General features: G+C 35.6%; 1 protein-coding gene across 1 annotated transcript in view; it reads right to left on the bottom strand.

Annotated features, from left to right (window-relative positions):
* The window catches only part of BRIP1 (BRCA1 interacting helicase 1), a 136,392-nt gene that overhangs the window by 11,682 nt on the left and 103,542 nt on the right, over positions 1–21,168 (bottom strand). The window contains 1 exon segment of the mRNA XM_047758601.1: positions 1,619–1,731. Within this exon segment, the coding sequence (XP_047614557.1) occupies positions 1,619–1,731 (113 nt within the window).

The raw sequence follows: 21,168 nt of genomic DNA, 5'->3' as shown, positions 1-21,168 counted from the left end.
GGACATGACCCCGTCCACTAAGTTTTGATTCGCAAACTTGCCAAATGAATTGTATGGTAGTTTGTATGCCAAGGCAGAGGGTAATGAAAGGATGTGGTATATTTAATAGTTTAAGAATGAAATGTTTTCACTTAATGGAGAGAACTATAGTGGAGACAGGTAGGGCCTAAGGATGAAAAAGCAGGTCTTAGGGTTTTAAATGTGGATGTAGACATGAAGCCTCATGTAGTCTCTGTGTGATAGTAAACAAGTAATTTCATCCCTCACAACCTGTTTTTCATATATGTAGAAGAGATTTATAAATGACGAAGTAGGATACAAATGTACTTTTGTTTCAAATGGTTTCTTGAAATTCAAGACATTGCTTATATTAAAAGGAACAATCATCAACGGAGATGAAAATATTTATTTTCCTGAAATTTCGTGAAGAAAAGTAAAGAATTTAAAAAATATTCAAAAAAAATATTCAGGCTCCCCTATAAACTATTTGCTGAATATTAAAATTCAAACAAAACAAAATTAAACAGGTCAGTTAACAAGGAGAGACAAAGTAGATGAAATGCTTCAAGAACAATTTCTAGTGCAATTTGATACCAAATACCAGTGGGATGTCTAGGCAGGGAAGGGAAGCAACTTAGCCACATCAGTAGATTAAACATAGAACTGAATTATTCAGTCTGAAGAGAAATAACTGCAGAATATCATTCTGAAATGATGGGGAAGGGAGTGAGTGATGTGTGCTGGGACTGAAATCTATATGTAAATATGAACTCAAATGCAATCTGGTCTGCTTGTGTGTAAATGACCTAATATGAGTAAACAAGACACCTGAGAAAAATCTAATTCCTGGATGGGTTAGGGTAGGTGATGGCTAGCTATAGGTCTTCTGGTTGAACTGAAAATGTGTCAAATGGCCATATTTTCATGATTTTACTCTTAATTTGTGTTCTTCTACTTCAATTATCTGGATTTTATTTGAACAGCTTCACAGGAAAAATTAGTACATGGTTAAACTAGTTATAACTTCATAAATAGAGAATATAAAATGTTAGATTATGAAAAATCTACAGTGATTATAAAGTATTGATGTCCAACAAGATGAAATTATGGTATAAAATGGTGATTTGAAAACTAGTTCCACAAAGCACAAATCCGAATGGGCCAGACTCTTTAGAAAAAGGGGTATTATAACTAAAAATTACTGTTAGTTGGTGCTAAAGAATGTTTTAACTCTTCTTAAATGGTTTGCTTTTTACCCATAAAATCATCATCCAGGTTCTAATGTTCACAAGATAAACACTAAACCCTAAAACTTTTAGTGTTTGGTAGTAAGCTTCTATAAACATTTACTGAGTATTTCTGTTGTATATTCATTGACCAATCATAAATCTTCAAACTTTAGCAAATATTGAGTTTTATTCTGGGTTTCATTGACTCTTTCAACTTTCACTTCTGATTATCTATCATTGAAAATATACCAGTTCCTAGGGTTCTGGTGAAATAAAAAAAATTTCTCTCAAATTTATTATAAGGAATAAAGTAGCAAGACTAGCTCTACATGTAGCCCTGGTCAGAGATAACATTATAGTAATGTTAAATTAAATTCCACTCCACTTACCTACCTAGGGCCTGGTTTAAGGCCCTGTATGCTTGAATTTCATACCATTGACGACCTGGTAAAAGACCTCTTACTTTTGAGTGCTGGTCATTATATTGTCGCTTTAGTTCAACCTAATAATTTAAAATATAGCAAAAAAACATAGCAGATAATTAAAGTTCACTTTAAAAATATTTATTAACTTCTTACATTTTGGTATCATTTAATTAGGCTGGAAAGATTTATTTTCTCAGTCCTAAACTTTTTTCAGTTCATTTAAAACATTTCTATTCAACTGTACATTACCTAAATTCCAACATGCACACAATTAATTAGCTGTGTGATAACGTCAATCACTTTCATTGAGAAATAATTTATATACATAAAATCCACAACCTTTCAATGTACATGTAGATAAATCAGGTAACCACCACCACAGTCATAATTTGAATATTTTCAGTACCTAAAAACTTTCTCCTATTCCTCTTCAGGCAATTTCCTTCATTGCTGACCCTGTTAACCAATGATCTGCTTTCTGTTTTGCCTTTTGTAGAATTCTACATAAATGTTACTATACAGTATGGAATAATTGTGTGTATCTTTTTTTATTTAGCATAATGATTCTGGAATTCATTCATGTTGAAACATATATTAATAATTCATTTATTGTTTATGCAGCTTGATAATCTCTGCTTTCTAATTGGGATGTTTAGACCATTTACATTTAACATAATTATTGTTATGATTTAGTTTAAATCTACAGAAAAGATCCTGTGTTTGTGGAATGGAATAATTAGTATTGCTTCAATATCCTTATACCCAAAAGTGATCTACCCATTCAATAAACTCCCTATCAAAATCTCAGTGACATTTTTTCTACAGAGACAATTCTAAAATTTGTATGGAACAACAAAAGACTCCAAACAGCCAGGGCAATGTTAAGAACAAGGCTGGAGACAACATACTTCCTAATTTCAAACTATCACAGAACTTTAGTTTTATAATCTAAACAGTATAGTACTGGCATAAAATCAGAAACTCAGGATAAGGGACTATAACAGAGAATTCAGAAATAAACCCAAGCCTATTTGGTTGGCTAATCTTTGGACAAGGGCATCAAGAATAGACAATGGGGGAGTTCCCATCGTGGCTCAGTGGTTAACGAATCTGATTATAAACCATGAAGTTGAGGGTTCGACCCCTGGCCTCACTCAGTGGGTTAAGGATCCAGCGTTGCTGTGAGCTGTGGTGTAGGTTGCAGATGAAGGTGGATCCTGTGTTGCTGTGGCTCTGGCGTAGGCCGGCAGCTACAGCTCTGATTAGACCCCTAGCCTGGGAACCTCCATATGCCGTGGGTGCGGCCCTAGAAAAGACGAAAAAAGAAAAAAAAATAGACAATGGGGAAAGGATAGTCTCTTTAGGAACGGTGTTGGGAAAACTGGATATTCACATGCCAGAGAATGAAACTGGATCCTTATCTTAAACCCTATATAAAATCAACTCAAAATGAATTAAATGTCTGACCTGAGACCATAAAACTCCTAGAATAAAACAGAAAAAACCTCCTCGGCCTCAGCAATGATTTTTTTTTTTTTTGGGGGGGATATGAAACCAAAAGCAGAGGCAACAAAAGCACAAATAAATAAGTGGGATTACATCAAACTAAAATGCAGTGTTTTAGTTTGATGTAATCAAATAAAACAATCTCAAAATTAAAAGACAACTTAAAAACAGGAGAAAATATTTGTAAACCATACATCTGATAAGAGGTTTATATCCAAAATATATAAGGAATTCATGTAACCAACCAAAAAAAAGAGCAAAAAAATGTTTAAATTTGAAAAGAAGTCCTGAATAGACATTTTTACAAAGATGACATAGAAATGGTGAATGAATGGATATTTAAAACGGTGTTTAACGGAGTTCCCGTCGTGGCACAGTGGTTAACGAATCTGACTAGGAACCATAAGGTTGATGGTTTGATCCCTGGCCTTGCTCAGTGGGGTGAAGGATTAGTGTTGCCGTGAGCTGTGGTCTCAGACTCGGCTTGGATCCCACATTGTTGTGGTTCTGGTGTAGGCCGGCATCTGCAGCTCCGATTCGACCCCTAGCCTGGGAACCTCCATTGTGCTGTGGGAGTGGCCCTAGAAAAGGCAAAAAGACAAAAAAAAAAAAAGGGGGGGGTTTAACATCACTAATCATGAGGGAAATGAAAATCAAAACCACAATAAGATAATGCGTAATATCTATTAGGATGGCTATTACCAAAAAAACAAGAGATACAAAGTGTTGGCAAGCATGTGGACTAAAGGGAACCGTTATACACTGTTGGTGGGAATATAAATTGGTACAGCTATTATGGAAAACTGTATGAAGATTCCTCAAAAAAAATAAAAATAGACCTACCACATAATCCAGTAATATAACTGCTGGGTATATATGTAAAAGAAATAAAATCATTGTCTTGAAGAGATATGTGCACTCCTATGGTCATTTCAACATTCTTCACATAGGCAAGATATGGAAACAACCTATGTGTCCACTGATTAATGACTGGATAAAGAAAATGTAGGAGTTCACATTGTGGTGCAGCAGAAACAAATCTAATATCCATGAGGATGTGGTTCGATCCCTGGCCTTGCTCAGTGGGTTGGGGATCCAGCATTGCTTTGAGCTGTGGTGTAGATCACAGACATGGCTCAGATCCTGCCTTGCTGTGGCTGTGGTGTATGCCAGCAGCTGTAGCTCCGATTAAACCCCTAGCCTGGAAACTTCCATATGCTGTTTGTGTGGCCCTAAGAAAAAAAAAAAAAAAAAGAAAAGGTTAAAAAAAAAATTTATACACCCCCCCACACATAATGGAATATTATTCAGCCACAAAAAAGGAAATTCTTCCATTTGCAACAACATGGATGAATGTAGAGGAGGTTACGCTAAGTAAAGTAAGGCAGACACAGAGAAATACAGCTAAGACCTCACTTATACATAGCATCTAAAAAAGTTCAACACATTGAACCTGAGAGTAGAATGGTAGTTGGCAGTGGGGTGGGGGAGGGGAGCAGGTGAAGGAAATGGACAGATATTGGTTGAAGAGTATAAACTATCAGCTACTTTCAGATACTAAATGAATAAGTTCTGGGATGTAAATGTATAGCATGGTGACTACACTCAATAGTAACGTAATACATAGACTTGAAATCTGCTAAGACCTTAGGTGCTCCATCACACCCTGAAAAATGGTAACTATATGAAGTGATAGATGTGTTAATTAACCTGATCATAGTAATTTTACAATGTATAACTATATTAAGTCACCCCATTCCACACCTTAAAAATATACCATTTTTATTTGTCAATTATACCACCAAAAAACTGGTTAAAAAAAAAAAAAAGAGGACCGTATGCTGCTGTGGTAAACTATCTGCTAGCCCTGATCCTGGTTTTGGAAAGATGGACCTCTTATTTTCCAATCAGAAATCTTTCATGGCCTCAAAACACCATAAACAAATAACACGGAAAGACAAATGAAAAACTGGGGGAAAAGTTTCGTCATCCAATATAAAATGAGCTCATATACAATTAATAATGAAATCTGACTACTAAAAGTAAATAATCTGTGAGGAAGCAAGTCATCAAAGATGAATGATAAGGTGGTTGGTAATCTGCATGAAAAGATCCTCAATTTTACCAATAAACCAAAATATGCAAATTTAACATTTCCATTGTTTTGATTTGCAGGGTACTGATAAATATTTACCAAATGTGTTTATATCTTCCCACAAGTACAGATAGATAATATGTACAAGGATTTCATTGCATCTTTATAGTCTAGAAAAATAAGAATTTAAATGTACATCAAGTGGATCAATTAAATATGTTCTATTTATACTGAAATAAATATTGGGTTATTATATAAAAAGAAGCATTTTTTATGTGTTAACATAGAAACTGAGCCAAGATATATACACTAAATAAAAGAATCAAGTTAAACATACATACAGACACATACAAATGGCCAAGTGTCATGTTAAGAATAGGGACCAAAATTTAGAACAATGCCAATTGTAAACCAGCCCCGCAAAGTCTTAAACCAAACCTTGACAAGAACCACAGGGGAGAAAGAGTTTAAAAACTATGTACTTTGAGCTTTTCCCAGATATTCCCCCAAAAGAGGAGATTGTCAAATCGTGCCCATACAAGTACAAGATGATCGGCCATTAATGGAACTGTCTATAAAAACAAAAATCAATATTCTTCAAGGAATCATAATGTAATTCAGAATCTCTATTATGTACCATTCACAGTGCCCATAATACAATAGAAATTACTAGAAAAATGATCCATAATCAAGGAAAAAACAGGAAGTCAATAGAAAGCAATACAGAAAGGACTCAGCTATTGGAATTAGCAGCAAAGTCTTTAAAGTAGCAGTTGTAAAGAACTTAAAAATACACGGTTTAATGACTGAACTTTAGAGTGTCTCGGCAGAGAACTGGAAATATAAAAAATATCTAAATGGAAATATTACACCTGAAAAATATAATAACTGAAAAAATTCATTGGATGGATTTAATAGCGTATTGGGAAGGCAGAAGAATAAGTCAGTAAATCTTTTTTTTTTTTTTTTTCCAGCCACACCCACAGCATGTGGAAGTTCATGGACCAGGGATTAGTTAGTAAATCTTAAGACAGATCAATTAAAACCAAATAACTTCATATACACCAAACACATTGGTGTAAAAAAACCACAGCCCTGTTATGAAAGCAGTCAGTGATGATCTAAACAAATTTAAAATTCAGAGCTGAAATAGGACTAATGCATTTGATACAATATTTAGTGCTTCACAGGCTCCACTATTAAAGGAAACCAAGAATTTCCCACTTTCCTCAGTGACTGAATCTACATTCATTTTCTCTATACTCATTTTCTCTCTAGGTAATAAAACACAGAGACTGTTAAATTAAATTTCTGCATCTTTTCTGGAAAAGAAATCATAATAAATTCTGCTATCTAGTCCTTGGATTTGATATTATAATCATATCCCTTTGCAAAGAGACTCAATTAATTATAGGACATAAAACTACATTCCTATTAAAAGAAGTATCATACCAAAGGGTAGCACATACCCAGCCTTCATCTGGTCTTCAGAAAAATCTTTAAAATTACATCATTGTAAAAGTTAACTACTTTTATACGAGGTCAGATCATGTGGTATACACAAATCAGCCTGACCTTTTCAAATATATAAGTTAATGAGCTTTCTCCTGTAAATAGTAAAATGCAAGTTTTGAGTGAAAGGAAATTATGTATTATGATTTTACTTTTTTTATTAAAAAAAAGGGAATTAAGCTGTTCTCAAGAATGCTTCAGAGTCAATTATGCCTCAATAAAACTTAAAAAAAAACATAAGTAAAAAAGAATGTTGTAGAAACATTAAAAATATCACATTTACAATAGAAAAACTGATATAAGAAAGAAGAAATTTTTGGTAACTTTAAAAAAATACTGAATTCCATTCAATATTTATTTATAGTGTTGGCTGTGGGCAAGGCATTTGTGATACACACTAGGAATAATAAAGATGAGCTTACAATATTTTCTGCCCAGCAAGAACAGAAAAGAATATGAGTACAAATAGACATCAAATAAATAAAAGTCTTAAAATATTAATATTGATTACAGTGTACAGAAGTAAGAGGAGTTTAGGCTATGAATTTGGTGCAAGAGTAAGGAGGGCCTTACCTTGGAAAGGCAAGGGAATGGAAAAGAGGTCTAGTTTGTAACACACTGTGGAGTTAGAGCACTGAGTGACCAAGCAGATATGGTGCTTGTTAAAGAAATCTAGTCTATCTCCAGAGCTTGCTCTCATAAGAGTGAAAACTCCAGGGTGAGGACACAATACAGCATCTCTGAGTGATCTTGGGTAAGTCAGTTCGATTGTGGCTTACTTTTCCTATTTGAAAATGGAATGAGTAATAAAATCTAATTAAAATAAAATAAAAAATGGCTCTCAAATTTAATGATAATAATTTATCTACCTGTAACAGACTGCTAATATTGGGAGTTCAAAAACTGACTATAACTCCTAGCAAGTAGTTAATCCAATGTGAAGCAGCAGGAATTGCTCCCTTCAGTTAGTCAGCTTTCAAAGATCCCTTATCTAGTATTCCTGGGCAAGTATATATTAAATGGTATATTTTTTAGTGCAAGCCAAATCAAATATACAAAGTTATTTCTTGAAAAAATTTTGGCATTTTCAAGATAAATTAACAATTTAGGGGTTCCCTCATGGCTCAGCGGAAACAAATCTGACTAGTATCCATGAGGATGCAGGTTTGATCCCTGGTCTTGCTCAGTGGGTTAAGGATCTGGTGTTGCCGTGAGCTGCAGTGTAGATTGCAGACACGGCTCAGATCTGGCATTGCTGTGGCTGTGGTGTAGGCCGGTGGCTACAGCTGTGTCTCAACCCCTAGCATGGGAACCTCCATATGCCGCAGGTATGGCCCTAAAAGGACAAAAAAAAAAAAAAAAATTTAATTTTAAGAGGTTATAAAACTATTCAAAAGAAAACAAAATCGCTTCAAGATAGTCTATAATACTATTAACCTTTGACAAATATAAATATATAAGTACACTTCTGACAAGTAAAATAGCTTTCAAATTGGTAGATAACACATTTTATACCTTTTCAAAAGAATCTGTACAATTTCTAAATTAAAACTTTATAACTAGAATATAAAGGAAGTAAACTTTCCTTTAAGTGTCATAGAATATGCTTTTTAAAGTAGTATAAATAGTAATATGGCACAATTAGAAATATTAGATAATATTTCATTTAACAAATTTTTTCTTTTTTTTTTGGCTGCACTCGTGGATTATGGACATTCCCAGGCCAGGGACTGAATCCAAGCCACAGCTGCAACCTACACCACAGCTGTGGCAATGCCAGATCCTTAACTCACTGTGCCAGGCTGGGGATCAAACCCACACCTCCCAGGGACACTGTCGGATCTTTAACCCCTTAACAGCAGGAACTCCCTAGATAATATTTTGAAAAAATAATTTCTGACAACTCAGCAATAAAGTATGTCATACTATTTAGATTCTATTAGAATAATAAATACTTTAAAAAAATTCTATCTGACTAGGAAAATAAACATTTCCTACCCCATCTCTCCAGATGTAGCTAAGCATTTCTCTATTTTAACAGTATCTCCCACCCCTGAGTTTATCTACTGTCAGAAATAATGGCTTAAGGATTTTCAAATTATCCTAGACAATGTTAAGACAAATGCTTTATAATGATCACCTTGCCTATGACAACAGTTGCTTCAGGAAATACTAGTTATAAATGACATATTTAGAGATAATAGAGCAAATATCAGATTAAATAAATAAAACTATCACTCCTTGCTCTTTTATTTTTCATTAAAATGAATTAACTTTTACATATGACATTATTTCAACTTTTGTAAATTTCAAGTATTTTGTTACAGTCCAAATGGCCCTTAAAATACTGTCAATATTTTATCTAGGTTATCTAAGATAACTAAGTAAAAAGTAAGGAAAAAACAAGAAAAACTTCTGAAAGTAAATATATATAAAGATTAACTCTGAAATATTTTTAATAATATAAAGAAGACTTTTAAAAAGTAATTTAAAAATTGTCTATGGAAGAACACATTTAATTAGAGAAAGCAAAAAGAAGGGCTTGGAAAAGGTTGAAAGCCAGTACACCTCATTTTAATGACATCAGAATCTATTTCATTGTACACTTAGGAATTATCAGGCACGAAAATCAATGCCCAATTTAAAATGACATAAAGCATACGTGAAAAAGCCAGTTTCTCCTGCCAGCAAATAGCCTAAATGTTAAGTAAACCAAAGGCTGGAAGGGATTAGTTGAAATGTCAAAAGACAACCTTTTACTTTTACCTGCTCATCCCTATAAACACATTCTCATCCCTCAGGCATGCTTTCCAACAAATAGTTTCAATGTGCAGCAGCAAAGGGCCCATGGCAAGCTCTGCCATCTTGTAACTGTCAAAGAGATTAGTCTTTGATCTATTTGGGAGGTCATGTTCACATTCACATTAGCTATACAGTCTAACAGCATTATACCTGTTGACCAATGCTTCTTTAATGCCTAATGAGACAGACATTTTATATTATGGAAGTTAACTGTGAATGTTTTTTCTAAGTTTTGACAGAAAGTAAACACCATAAAGTGAGCTCAAGTGTGGTTTGGAAAGATGATCTTTTAGCCCAGTTAACATTACTTTTCAAATACATTTTATAAGGCTTTCCCAAAATAGAAAGCTATATTTAATTGTGCACTCTGGAAGGAGTTTAAACCACTTGCTCCCCATCCCAATAAATTAGTGTATGTGTAATTTTGGAGAGGTGTGTGAACAGCAGAGAGAAGGCAAACTCTTTTACCACAGGTTGCAAGCTGAAGGCCTAAAGTCGTTTTTGTGTGGCCCTTACTGTAGCTTAAAATAATCTGAACTATTTGCCAACTCTCAACTGGTTCACTCATTTAAATAATCTGTTTAACTCCTGTAGCAGCCTGTGTTTGCAAATCCATTGGTTTAGATGTTGCACTGATTTACAAAACATTTTTTTTTCATAACTGGAACTCAGCATTCACACAAAATGGAAAACACCCTTAAGATGGTAGTTTCTAGACAATTGAAAATATCTCTGCATCATAAGCTAACCTGATACAAGTAGAAATGAGATCCTAAAAGACAAATAATGAAGACTGAGGTGTGACTTAGGGAATTAGGTAAAAATACCCATACAGCATTCAAGCAGAAGTTACATGAATTTGGATTCTGATTTTACCATTACAATATACTTGAGATCAAACAGTAAGTTCCTTAAGTCCTCCAATGACTCAGTTTTACTGGAGATATTTGAACATTAGATTATTTTTTCAACTTAGTCAAACCCAATAGCTCTAGCCTTAAATAGCTCTGTACAAAGTAGGCTTTTACAAGTTTTCCAAGTAGCTTCTGAAGAAGTAAATGGTGTGATAAACATGAGCTAGAGCTATAAATATATCTCTTCACTTTACTACTGCCTCATATGAAAGATAGTAGAATTTATCCCAATTTGTATAAATATGTATTATGATTTCAGTAATAAATGCCTTCCTAAAAAGCAATCGACGTAGGCAGAATGTACTTTTTCCCTGTGTGTAAGCTTCGCAACAAAAGTTCAAGCGTGGAAATAAGACTAAGAACAAATAATCAGCTATACTTACTAATTAAAAATATTAAGAAAACTTTGCCTCAGAAAAATAAACTTCATTTGTCTAGCAAACACTCAAGAAGAATAGTTTTATCTTTAGCCAAGGTAAAGGACCTAAAATGTAAACATTTAGAGCAAACCAAATCTAGAGGACAGAGACTGTGCATTAGAGACATTTATTGCTCCATATTATCACAATGTAAACACTTTTATCAGAGTATCACAATATAAATTCCAATGATTAGAGTTCTAAACTCAGCATAAGCTCTCATACGTGAAGTAATTCAGCTAGATAAAAGGAATATAGCTGTTTTGTTTCATCTGGCATATTTTCAAGATTTCTGAAACACCAAGTTAACCAAATATATATATATATATTTTTTTTTTTTTTAAATAGGGGAAAATGGGTTTCTGCCAAGAGTTAGGAAGCCAGGCTCCCTTTTAGACTTAAACACACACACACACACAAAATGCTTTTTTCAATTGTTACTTACTTTCCTTGTTATACTACACTGGAAATTGACCACAATAATTTACCATGAAGTAAGAATCAAGACACAGTAACAGACATAGTAACAATAATGCAATTTATCACACATATGCATTAAGGATGCTTTGGATAAGACACATTTTGCAGAGAAATCTATATTAACCTTTGTGTCAAACTTGTCAGTGTTGAAATAAATAGCCTAAAAATCTCAAATAAAAGAGAAAGAACAAAATACATCCTCCTCAAATCAGGCATCTCTTGATCTCAGCATACTCAAACTCAACTAGTTATAATAATTTAGCTACTAGCCCAGAATAGTGTGTTGGTAACTCTGTAACACTTAAGCAATCCAGAATAAATGCTTTAGATAATAATAATGCAAAAATATCTGTCAGTATGGAGCATTAGACCTTAATGGTTTTTTAAAATTATGAATGTAATATAAGAACCCAGGAAAAAAAAGCAGAAATTAGCATTTTTCTATTAAACAGTTAATACTTCAAGATATTTGAGAAATAATATATGCTTATTCTGTAAAAGGCTAAGATAAAATTTTTAAAAGAGGAACAGGCTTTGTGGCAATAGTTGGGGTATCCATACCAAAATGTTGTCCAGATAAACCTGAAAAAACGTATATGGACATGTTACTTTAATTGACTTACGGACTTATGGACTGGCTACTTTTTCATCAAATATCAGTGAAAATATGTATATTGGTAGGACACACAGAGTGTAGTGTTCAGCTTTGAAACATACCTTTTTCTAAATGACTAACGACTTCTGCAAATTGATCTTAAATTTTCTGAGAAATTATAACTAACATTAGCACCCTTTAAAATTTTTAAACTATTTTCTGATCACTTTGCATATATTTTATTTCTTTTGGGGGGGGTGCCTTGTACCTGTGGCATATGTAAATTTCCAGGCTACAGGTTGACTCAGAGCTGTAGCTGCCAGCCTATGCCACAGGCACAGCAACACAGGATCCGAGCCGCATCTGTGACCTACACGGCTCATGCAATGCTGGTTCCTTAACCCACTGAGCGGGAGCCAGGGATCAAACCCACATCGTCATGGATACTTGTCGGGTTCTTAACCTGCTGAGCACAAAGGGAACTTCTGTATTTGAACAGAACTGTATAAAACATGTTAGTGGTGTAATCTACAGAATGGAAGTACGATCAATCCTCTATTAGTCTAAATATTATTTTTAAGTATATCTTACAGTCTAGCACTTCCCTTGTTAATGTCATATGAGAGCCATATACTATGAATAAATCCTTCTAGCAATAACAACCAACAAAATGAAATACTGTCTTACATAAGAAAGCAGTGAGACTAAATGGAACCCTAGGCTCTTCAAGAAATCCACCAACACTTAGAGGGTTTCTTAAAATTTAATTTTATTGGAGAATAGTTGACTAACAATGTTGTATTAGTTTCAGGTGTATAACAAGGTGAATCAGTTATACAAATAAGAGGAATGAATAGTACTGCATTCAGCAAGTGACAGAGACCTGTACCTACTCCTACGCAACTCTAGAATATAAGAAGATCTTTCATGGGAGAGGCTTGTGGGTGCTAGAAGATGCAAAACTTAACACTGAGGCCCTGGGAGGACTGCACAAAAATTTAGGTCCAATCAGTGAGAGGAGGCTCAGACTCAGGTTTCACGTGATTAAATACTGACGTTTAAAAACAAACAGGAAGAGGAGTTCCCATCGTGGCTCAGTGGAAACGAATTTGACTAGCATCCATGAAGACGCAGGTTCGATCCCTGGCCTTGCTCAGTGGGTTAAGGATCTGGCATTGCCATGAGCTGTGGTGAGGGTCACAATCTGGCATTGCTGTGGCTGTGGGGTAGGCCGGCAGCTACAAATCCAATGTCACTCCTAGCCTGGGCACCTCCATATGCCACGGGTACGGCCTTAAGAAAAAAAGGAGAAAGAGGTGAAGTCACTGCTCCTCAGAAGCAGGGGCTGAGAGAGGGGTAAAAGCCAAGAGACTGTTAATATAAAAAACCATCTACAATTTTAGTATAAATCAGGCTCTTTCTTTTTTTAATAAATGCATTTATTAGCTTCGCATATGCACTTGTCATTTCCTGCTCTTTTTTTTGGCCACACCCACAGCATGTGGAAGTTCCTGGGCCTGGGACTGAACAGGCATCATTAGCAGCAACCCAAGCTGCTGCAGTGACAACACTGGATCCTTAACCCATTGCACCACAGGAGAACTCCCAAATCAGGCACTTAGTAAAAGCTTTATTGGATTTTTTTAAAACTTGATAAAAATAATTAAAAAATAAATGGAGATGGTTCATCTTAAGTCATGACATACATTTGTACTTTTACTACATAAAGCAGTGGTGCTCAACTGAGAGTGATTTTGCCTACCAGAAGATATTGGCAATATCTGAAGACATTTTTGGTTGTCATCATTGGTGGGGAGAAGGCCTTGCTACTGGCATCCACAGTTAAGTCCAGAGATGCGGCTAAACTTTCTACAACACACATAGGACATCACTCACAACGAAGAATTATTCTGCCTAAAATATCACTAGTTCCAAGCTTCAGAAACCTTGCCGTAAGTAGTTTTAAAGAATAAATCTGGCAATTTTAATGCGACAGGAAATTACACTATGACTTACTACGTAGCATATTATACACCCTGGCTAATGCCCCACAGTTAGAAAGCATAAACTCAACTCATTCCCAAGGTATCAAAGCTCAGTCTCAGTGAAAAACAGGAAAGACTGATGTTGTAAATATTGAACAGTGATGTCTCTACAGATTATGTTATCTGTGACCTTAAGGCTTTATAATCGGGGCGGGGGCGGGGGGGGGGGAAGTGACACAGTCACCTGAAGCCCATTGACATATCTGCACCCTCTAGGCTTAAGGGAATCTAAGTAAAATGATTAAAATCCACAACCAAAATTCTACTCTGAAGAAAAAACATTAAAATTATTTTCAGAGACGTTAATAAACAATCCCACCACTTCCCCTGAGGTAGGGCTGATGATTATGCTCTTTGCCAACAGAAGTTAAATGTCCATCAACCCTACAAGTCCTCAGGGGGGTAAATTTACTTTTAAAGCCTTCAGCCTACTATGACAGCAAAAGTAAAATATAAAGGTTAAAAAGTTCTTGTTCTGACCAAAAAACAAGACGAACACAGAAAAAAAACTTCAGAATTTTTTCAAAAAATAAAAATAAAAAAAAACACCAACAACAAAAGTTTTATTAATTATCCAAAGGGTTAACTTGCAGCTATATTCAGACATGGCTTTTTTTCTAAGAAAATACAAATTTTATGAGTATTGAAAACAAAAGGTGATCAGTCAGACAATTTAAAATTTTGTGATTTGAAATGTTTCCTCCCCTAATGCCAAAGTATTCCTTTAAGAAATATGGGAAATACCTTTTTTTTGGGGGGGGGGCGCACGCCCACGGCATACAGAGGTTCCCTGGCTAGGGGTCTAATGGGAACTACAGCTGCCGGCCTACGCCACAGCCACAGCAACACCAGATCTGAGCCGCCTCTGCAACCTACACCACAGCTCATGGCAATGCCGGATCCTTAACCCACTAAGTGAGGCCAAGGATCAAACCTGCATCTACTAGTCAGATTTGTTTCTGCTGAGCCACGACAGGAACTCCAGGAAATACTTTCTAAATATTTAAAAATACCTCAGCAAGTCATCCATTTATTTTGTGTCTTTATTTTTCAGGAGAGATGAGAACAAAGGGCTTGGTTATCTCATTTTTCACAAATTATAAATTGTAAATTTAGACAGCATACTTAATTTAAACTAGACTTTAATTTTTGAATTTCAAGATCTACTTAGAACCTGCTTTGATAATACTTTTGGCCAAGCTAGCTTTCTAAAAAAAGCTGGGGAAAAAAAACTTTTCTGAGGGGGAAAAAAAGGTTTAAGTAATGAGGATAAACTTATTCTTGACATAGGTGACAGGTTTTTTCTTGCAAATCTGTGATTTGGCCTAAATAGTTCCAATAATTCCAACAGCAATGCTGGACTCCTAAATGTTAGAATTTAGTATTACAGCCCTTTAAGTTTATATACACAGCCACTTCCCTGGGTAACCACGTATTATTATCAGGGCTAGATCCAGGTGGGTTTCTGTATCAGATGCTACACTACATTCAGAATTCCACTACATTCTGACCTCAGGCTCTATTCCTGGATCTCATTTCCCAGAGCTTAAAATAAAGTCTCAAATCCTTTAAATGGCACATAGACCCTAAATGATTTGGCTCCCTGACACAATCTCGAAGCCTCTACTCACGTGCCATTCTCCTCAACTCACCTCCTATCTCAGCTGCTTTCAATTCCTAAGAATAGCTATCGTCTTTCACATCTTAGGGCTTTAGCATATGCTCTTGTCCATTCTGCTCACCTGTATAAATCCTAGCGTTCTTCCTGTGTCAGCTTAAATATCACTTCCTCAGGAAGTCTTTCTTTACCCCCCCAAAACTAGGTCAGGATCCTGTTAAACACTCTCATAGTTCCTGTGATCTTTTTCTTACTGCCTTTGTCACAACTGTAATCAACTGTTTCTTTGTTATTTTAATTTCAACATTCCTCTTTAGACTGTAAGCGCCAGGAGACAAGGGGCTAAAATGTGTGCAGTGTATCACCGCGCCACTAGGATATAAGGTATTGGTGCTCTAACCAGATATTCAAAAAATGAATAGTCTTTTAACAATCTGAGGAGTTTTGTAATCTGGCCTCTGTTTGAATTTTAACATAGACAAGATTCAAATCATCTTTCTCTGGCTTCTCTATTTTAGGCAAATCAGTCAAAGTAAATGGAAATCGCTACGGAAGGTGCGAGGTGTTGCTCAACTGCACCTCCCCTACACATCGCAACACCCAGATCCTATCCAACCAAAACATCCAGTTACACGTTTGAGTCCTTTACTGAAATGATAGACATTCTTAGAGACAGTACCTTTTTCATTTCTGCGCTTACTACATTTAGTATAAAGTAGGCTCTTAGTAAAAGTTTGTGAATGGAAGAATGAATGCTAAAACACTCAAGATCATTAACACAGTGAAAAAGGTGATTCAAAGGGTATATATGAATCTACTCAAAATATTAGTAAAGGTTCTTGTTTCTGAAATCAGGTTTGTCTTGATAACACATGCCTTGCATTCTGCCTTCATTTATCTACCCGTGAATATTCACACTGCTGCCAAGGTGACAAGAATAATGAAAGAATAACATCAATCCACTTAAAAAGAAATGCCAGATTTAAGAATTTGAATACTCATCATCTAGTATTATTTTGACACTTGAAAGCACTGGTTTAATGTGCACTCAATTTTATCAATGCTGTTACCCTTTGAGGCAAACAATGGATAATAGCCCTTTTCCTGAGGTTTAAAGAATGTCAAGGAAGCATGGAAGTCTATAAATTTATGTGTGTTTGCTATAAAATCAATAACCAATTTAACAAAATTAAAATAGAGGCCTGTATTTTTTAATCATTAATGTAATTTTTCAAAACTGATTAAAAATAATATAAACAGTCCAGTACCTTCAGAGCTAAAAGAATTTTCCTAAACGAAAAAAGGAATTCATAATGATTATTAAATGCCAATTCCAAGATAACTATTTAGATCACTATCTGAATTTTAATGAAATACAATTTGGTCACTCACGGAGTTCCCGTCGTGGCGCAGTGGTTAGCGAATCCGACTAGGAACAATGAGGTTGTGGGTTCTATCCCTGTCCTTGCTCAGTGGGTTAAGGATCCAGCATTTCAGTGAGCTGTGGTGTAGGTCGCAGACGCGGCTTGGATCCCATGTTGCTGTGGCTCTGGCACAGGCCGGCGGCTACAGCTCCGATTCGACCCCTACCTAACCTGGGAACCTCCGTATGCCGCGAGAGCGGCCCAAGAAATGGCACAAAGACCAAAAAAAAAAAAAAAAAAATTGGTCACTCAATATACTATATTACTAAAGAAAAATAATATGCTAACATAAAATTTATTAATAAATTAGTTTAATCATTGTAAGAGCTCTTCTGATATTGAATATTACCATCAAGTTTTATTAAACCTATTAAAAAAATCTACAATACCAACTTGAGCATATTTAAAGTATAAAAATTTTTAGGCACATATCATGGTTTTATGAATTTTTCCTCAGAGGAAAAGGCACAATACCCATGAAGAGAGAATATTTTTATATACTACTAAACTATGCTAAGGAATACAAATAAAATGGTATTTTAAAATCTAAATACTGTACCTTATAATGTCTCACAAATTATAACCGTACCACCAATTTGAGATGTGGATGCCTGAATTATAAAGTTGAAGGTTGTTTTAAGTTTTTATATCATACTAATTGGCCAAAGGATTTGCTTCAGATACCCACTAAAAGGGCAGTGGTGTTATACTGTGACTTAATGGCATAAGAAAACAACTTTTCTTTTAGTTACTTTTCCACCAATCATATAAAGGCCTTGGTTCACTCTCCTGCCCCTCAAATACTGCGCTTTAGTGCACAGAAAGTTTTCTTTTTAGCTATTCCACGATTAAGTATGTCCTTATAGAATGATCAGAAGCATCTGGGAAAGGTGGAAGTGAAAAAAAAACCCTCACCGGGAAAGTTAGCTTAATGCTTGCCCTTCAGAGTGGCCCATTATCAACATTTCATAGTGGGTTTCTTTATTTTCAGGTCCCTGAGGTATGTGCAATAAATTATGACTTGAACTAAACAAGTCACACTTGGCTCCAAAATGAAATTTTCCTACCTCTACTTTCTAGTCCCCAAGGTGGGAAGAGGAAATCCTGGTCACAGCCAAAGAAGTCATATTTTTGGCTCTAACTTACATTTTCCTGCTTCTCTAAAAGCCAAACTTTGCAATTGAGACTACAAGAGTCTTAAGTTAGCATTTTAAACTATATTTTAATTTTTATTTCCACAATCTGTCTCAAACCTAAGAAAAAAATTTGTTTCACAAAATTAATGTCATTGTCCTCTTTTTCCCACGCAAATCACTTTTCTAACTCAGACGCTGCCCTTAACTCTTTGAAATAGGAATTCAGATGAATTCAAATGAAACAATAGAGAAAATAATACAGAAACAGATTGCTTCATTTCCATAAGATAGAATATGTAAGGTTCTCATTTACAAATAACTTTTACTTATTTTGCCTGTAAAAGGGAACTATAAAGTCCTAATTCACGGTACAGTAATTTGAAGTATTGTTTTAGGTTTGGAAGAGTTACTATGGAAATCATTTAGTTAATCACCTCATTTTGTAGGAAACAAGCATATGGCAGACACACCCTGAAGTGACTCCGGAAAGTCCTATCTTTATATAATCCTTTCACTTTGAGTGTGAGCAGAACGTGTGACTTATTACTTGCTTTTAGCCAACAGAATATGGCAAGTCTCCATTTGAGGAGACTAGAGCTAAACAGTATGTTGCTGGCCTTAGAGAAGTAACCTGCCGCACAGTGAGAGGGCCTGTGAGAAGGCCACATAGCAAGGAGTTTTGAGTAGCCTCTACAAGATGAGAGCAGCCGCTGCTAGATCAATCCGAACTACATGGAACTGAATTCTGCCAACATCCTGAACAAGCTTGGAAGAAGACTCAAAGATCCAGATGCAAACTCAACCCATCCAACACACTGACTGCAGCCTTGTGGAACCCTGAAGAGAGGATCTGACTAAGCCCTGCCCAGACTCCTGACCCATGGAAACCTAAGAAATGTGTGTTGTTTTAAGCCAGTATGTCACACAGCAATAGGACACAAACATAAAGAAGGACAGCCAGTGTAATTAATATGATACCCTCTCCATTTACTATGTTCTATCACGTATTATATAAGAGTGTAAAATGCTATTGGAATTAAGCATTCCCTTCTTTAACTCCCTTAATGATGTATGATTGTAACAACATACTATATACCTGCCTTATTATGTCATATTAATGTTTACTACTGTCCTATTCATTATCATCTAACAATGATTAAGCAATATCATGCCTTAAAGTGTCTAGGAATGTAGGGTTTTTTTGTTTTTTTTAAATAACAAGGTCAAGTAAAACAAACAAAAAAGCCGGAGTTCCTATTGTGGTGCAGCGGAAATGAATCCATCTAGTAACCATGAGGTTGCAGGTTCCATCGCTGGCCTCACTCAATGGGTTAAGGATCTGGCGTTGCCATGAGCTGTGGCATAGGTCTCAGACTCAGTTCAGATGCCACGTTGCTGTGGCTGTGGCATGAGCTGGTGGCTACAGCTCCAATTCGACCCCTAGCCTGGGAACCTCCACATGCCGTGGGTGCAGCGCTAAGGAAAAAAAAAAAGAAAATAAACAAAAATGCCAAATACTCTTTTGATAAATTGTATCAAATATATTTAACTTTTAGTTTTGATTAATTTTAATTAATATTTAATATATATTTAATACTTAATTATAAGTATAATTATATATTCATATTTAAGACAAACTACACTTAAATAAAAATATATTTAATCTTTTTTTTTTGTCTTTTTGCCATTTCTTGGGCCGCTCTCGCGGCATATGGGAGGTTCCCAGGCTAGGGGTCTAATCGGAGCTGTAGCCACTGGCCCACGCCAGAGCCACAGCAACGTGGGATCCGAGCCGAGTCTGCAATCTACACCACAGCTCACGGCAACGCCGGATCATCAACCCACTGAGCAAGGGTAGGAACCGAACCCGCAACCTCATGGTTCCTAGTCAGATTCGTCAACCACTGCGCCACGACGGGAACTCCCCCGAATCTTTAATTAAAGCAATTTATTGATCACCAACTATATTCCAAGGCAATATTTAATTGCAGAGACACAAAGAAGTTTAAGAAATTGTCCTAACCTGCAAATAGACCATCCAACAGATTATAAAACATATTTCTAAACACAAAGTGTAATATAACGAAGGCGGTATAAGTATGTGCTTTAAGAAGCAGTGAAAGGAAGTTCTTGCTACGGCACAGGGGGTTAAGGATCTGGCATTGTCTCTGTAGTGGCTCAGGTTGCTGCTGAGCCACTGGTTGGATCTCTAGCCTGGCGCAGTGGGTTAAGATCTGGTGTTATCACAGCTGTGGTATAGGTTGCAGCTATGGCTCAGATTTGATCCCTGGCCCAGGATCGTCCATATGCCATGGGTGTGGCCAAAAATAAGTAAAAAAAAAAAATGCTAGTAAAACTAACTATGCAGGTATATATAAGAGCCAGCATTGGGAGTTCTCTAGTGGTCTAGTGGTTAGGAGCCATCGTTTTCAGGTTCAGTCCCTGGTCAAGGAACTGAGATTCCACATCAAGCTGCTGCATGCTGCAGCCAAAAAAAGAAAGAAAAGAAAAAGCCAGTATTGTTGTACTTTTGGTTTGTAACTCTTTTTTTCCTATGTGATTTAAAAGGCAAATGCATAAAACAATAATTGTAAACTATGTTAATGGATACACAGTGTATAAAGATGTAATCTATGATAATAACTATAAAAAGGGAGAGACAGAGATTAAGATGTTACTTTTAACCTCCAAGGTAACACAAATTAAATAACTAAAAAATATACACAGAGGGAAAGAAGAGAATCAAAATTGTATGCAACAAAAATCAACAAAACACAAAAAAGGGAAATAATGAAGAAACTGAGGAACAAAAAGCACATAAGACATGCAGAAAACAAGTAGTTAAGTGGTAGAACTAAGCCCTGCATTGTCAGTAGTTATTTTATTTATTTATTTGTTTATTTACTTATTTACTTATGTCTTTTTAGGGCCGCATCCATGGCATATGGAAATCCCTAGGTTAGGGGTT

Source organism: Phacochoerus africanus, chromosome 14 (genome assembly GCF_016906955.1).
Source record: "Phacochoerus africanus isolate WHEZ1 chromosome 14, ROS_Pafr_v1, whole genome shotgun sequence".
Lineage (NCBI taxonomy): Eukaryota > Metazoa > Chordata > Mammalia > Artiodactyla > Suidae > Phacochoerus > Phacochoerus africanus.
This window is presented reverse-complemented; position numbering and strand designations above follow the sequence as displayed.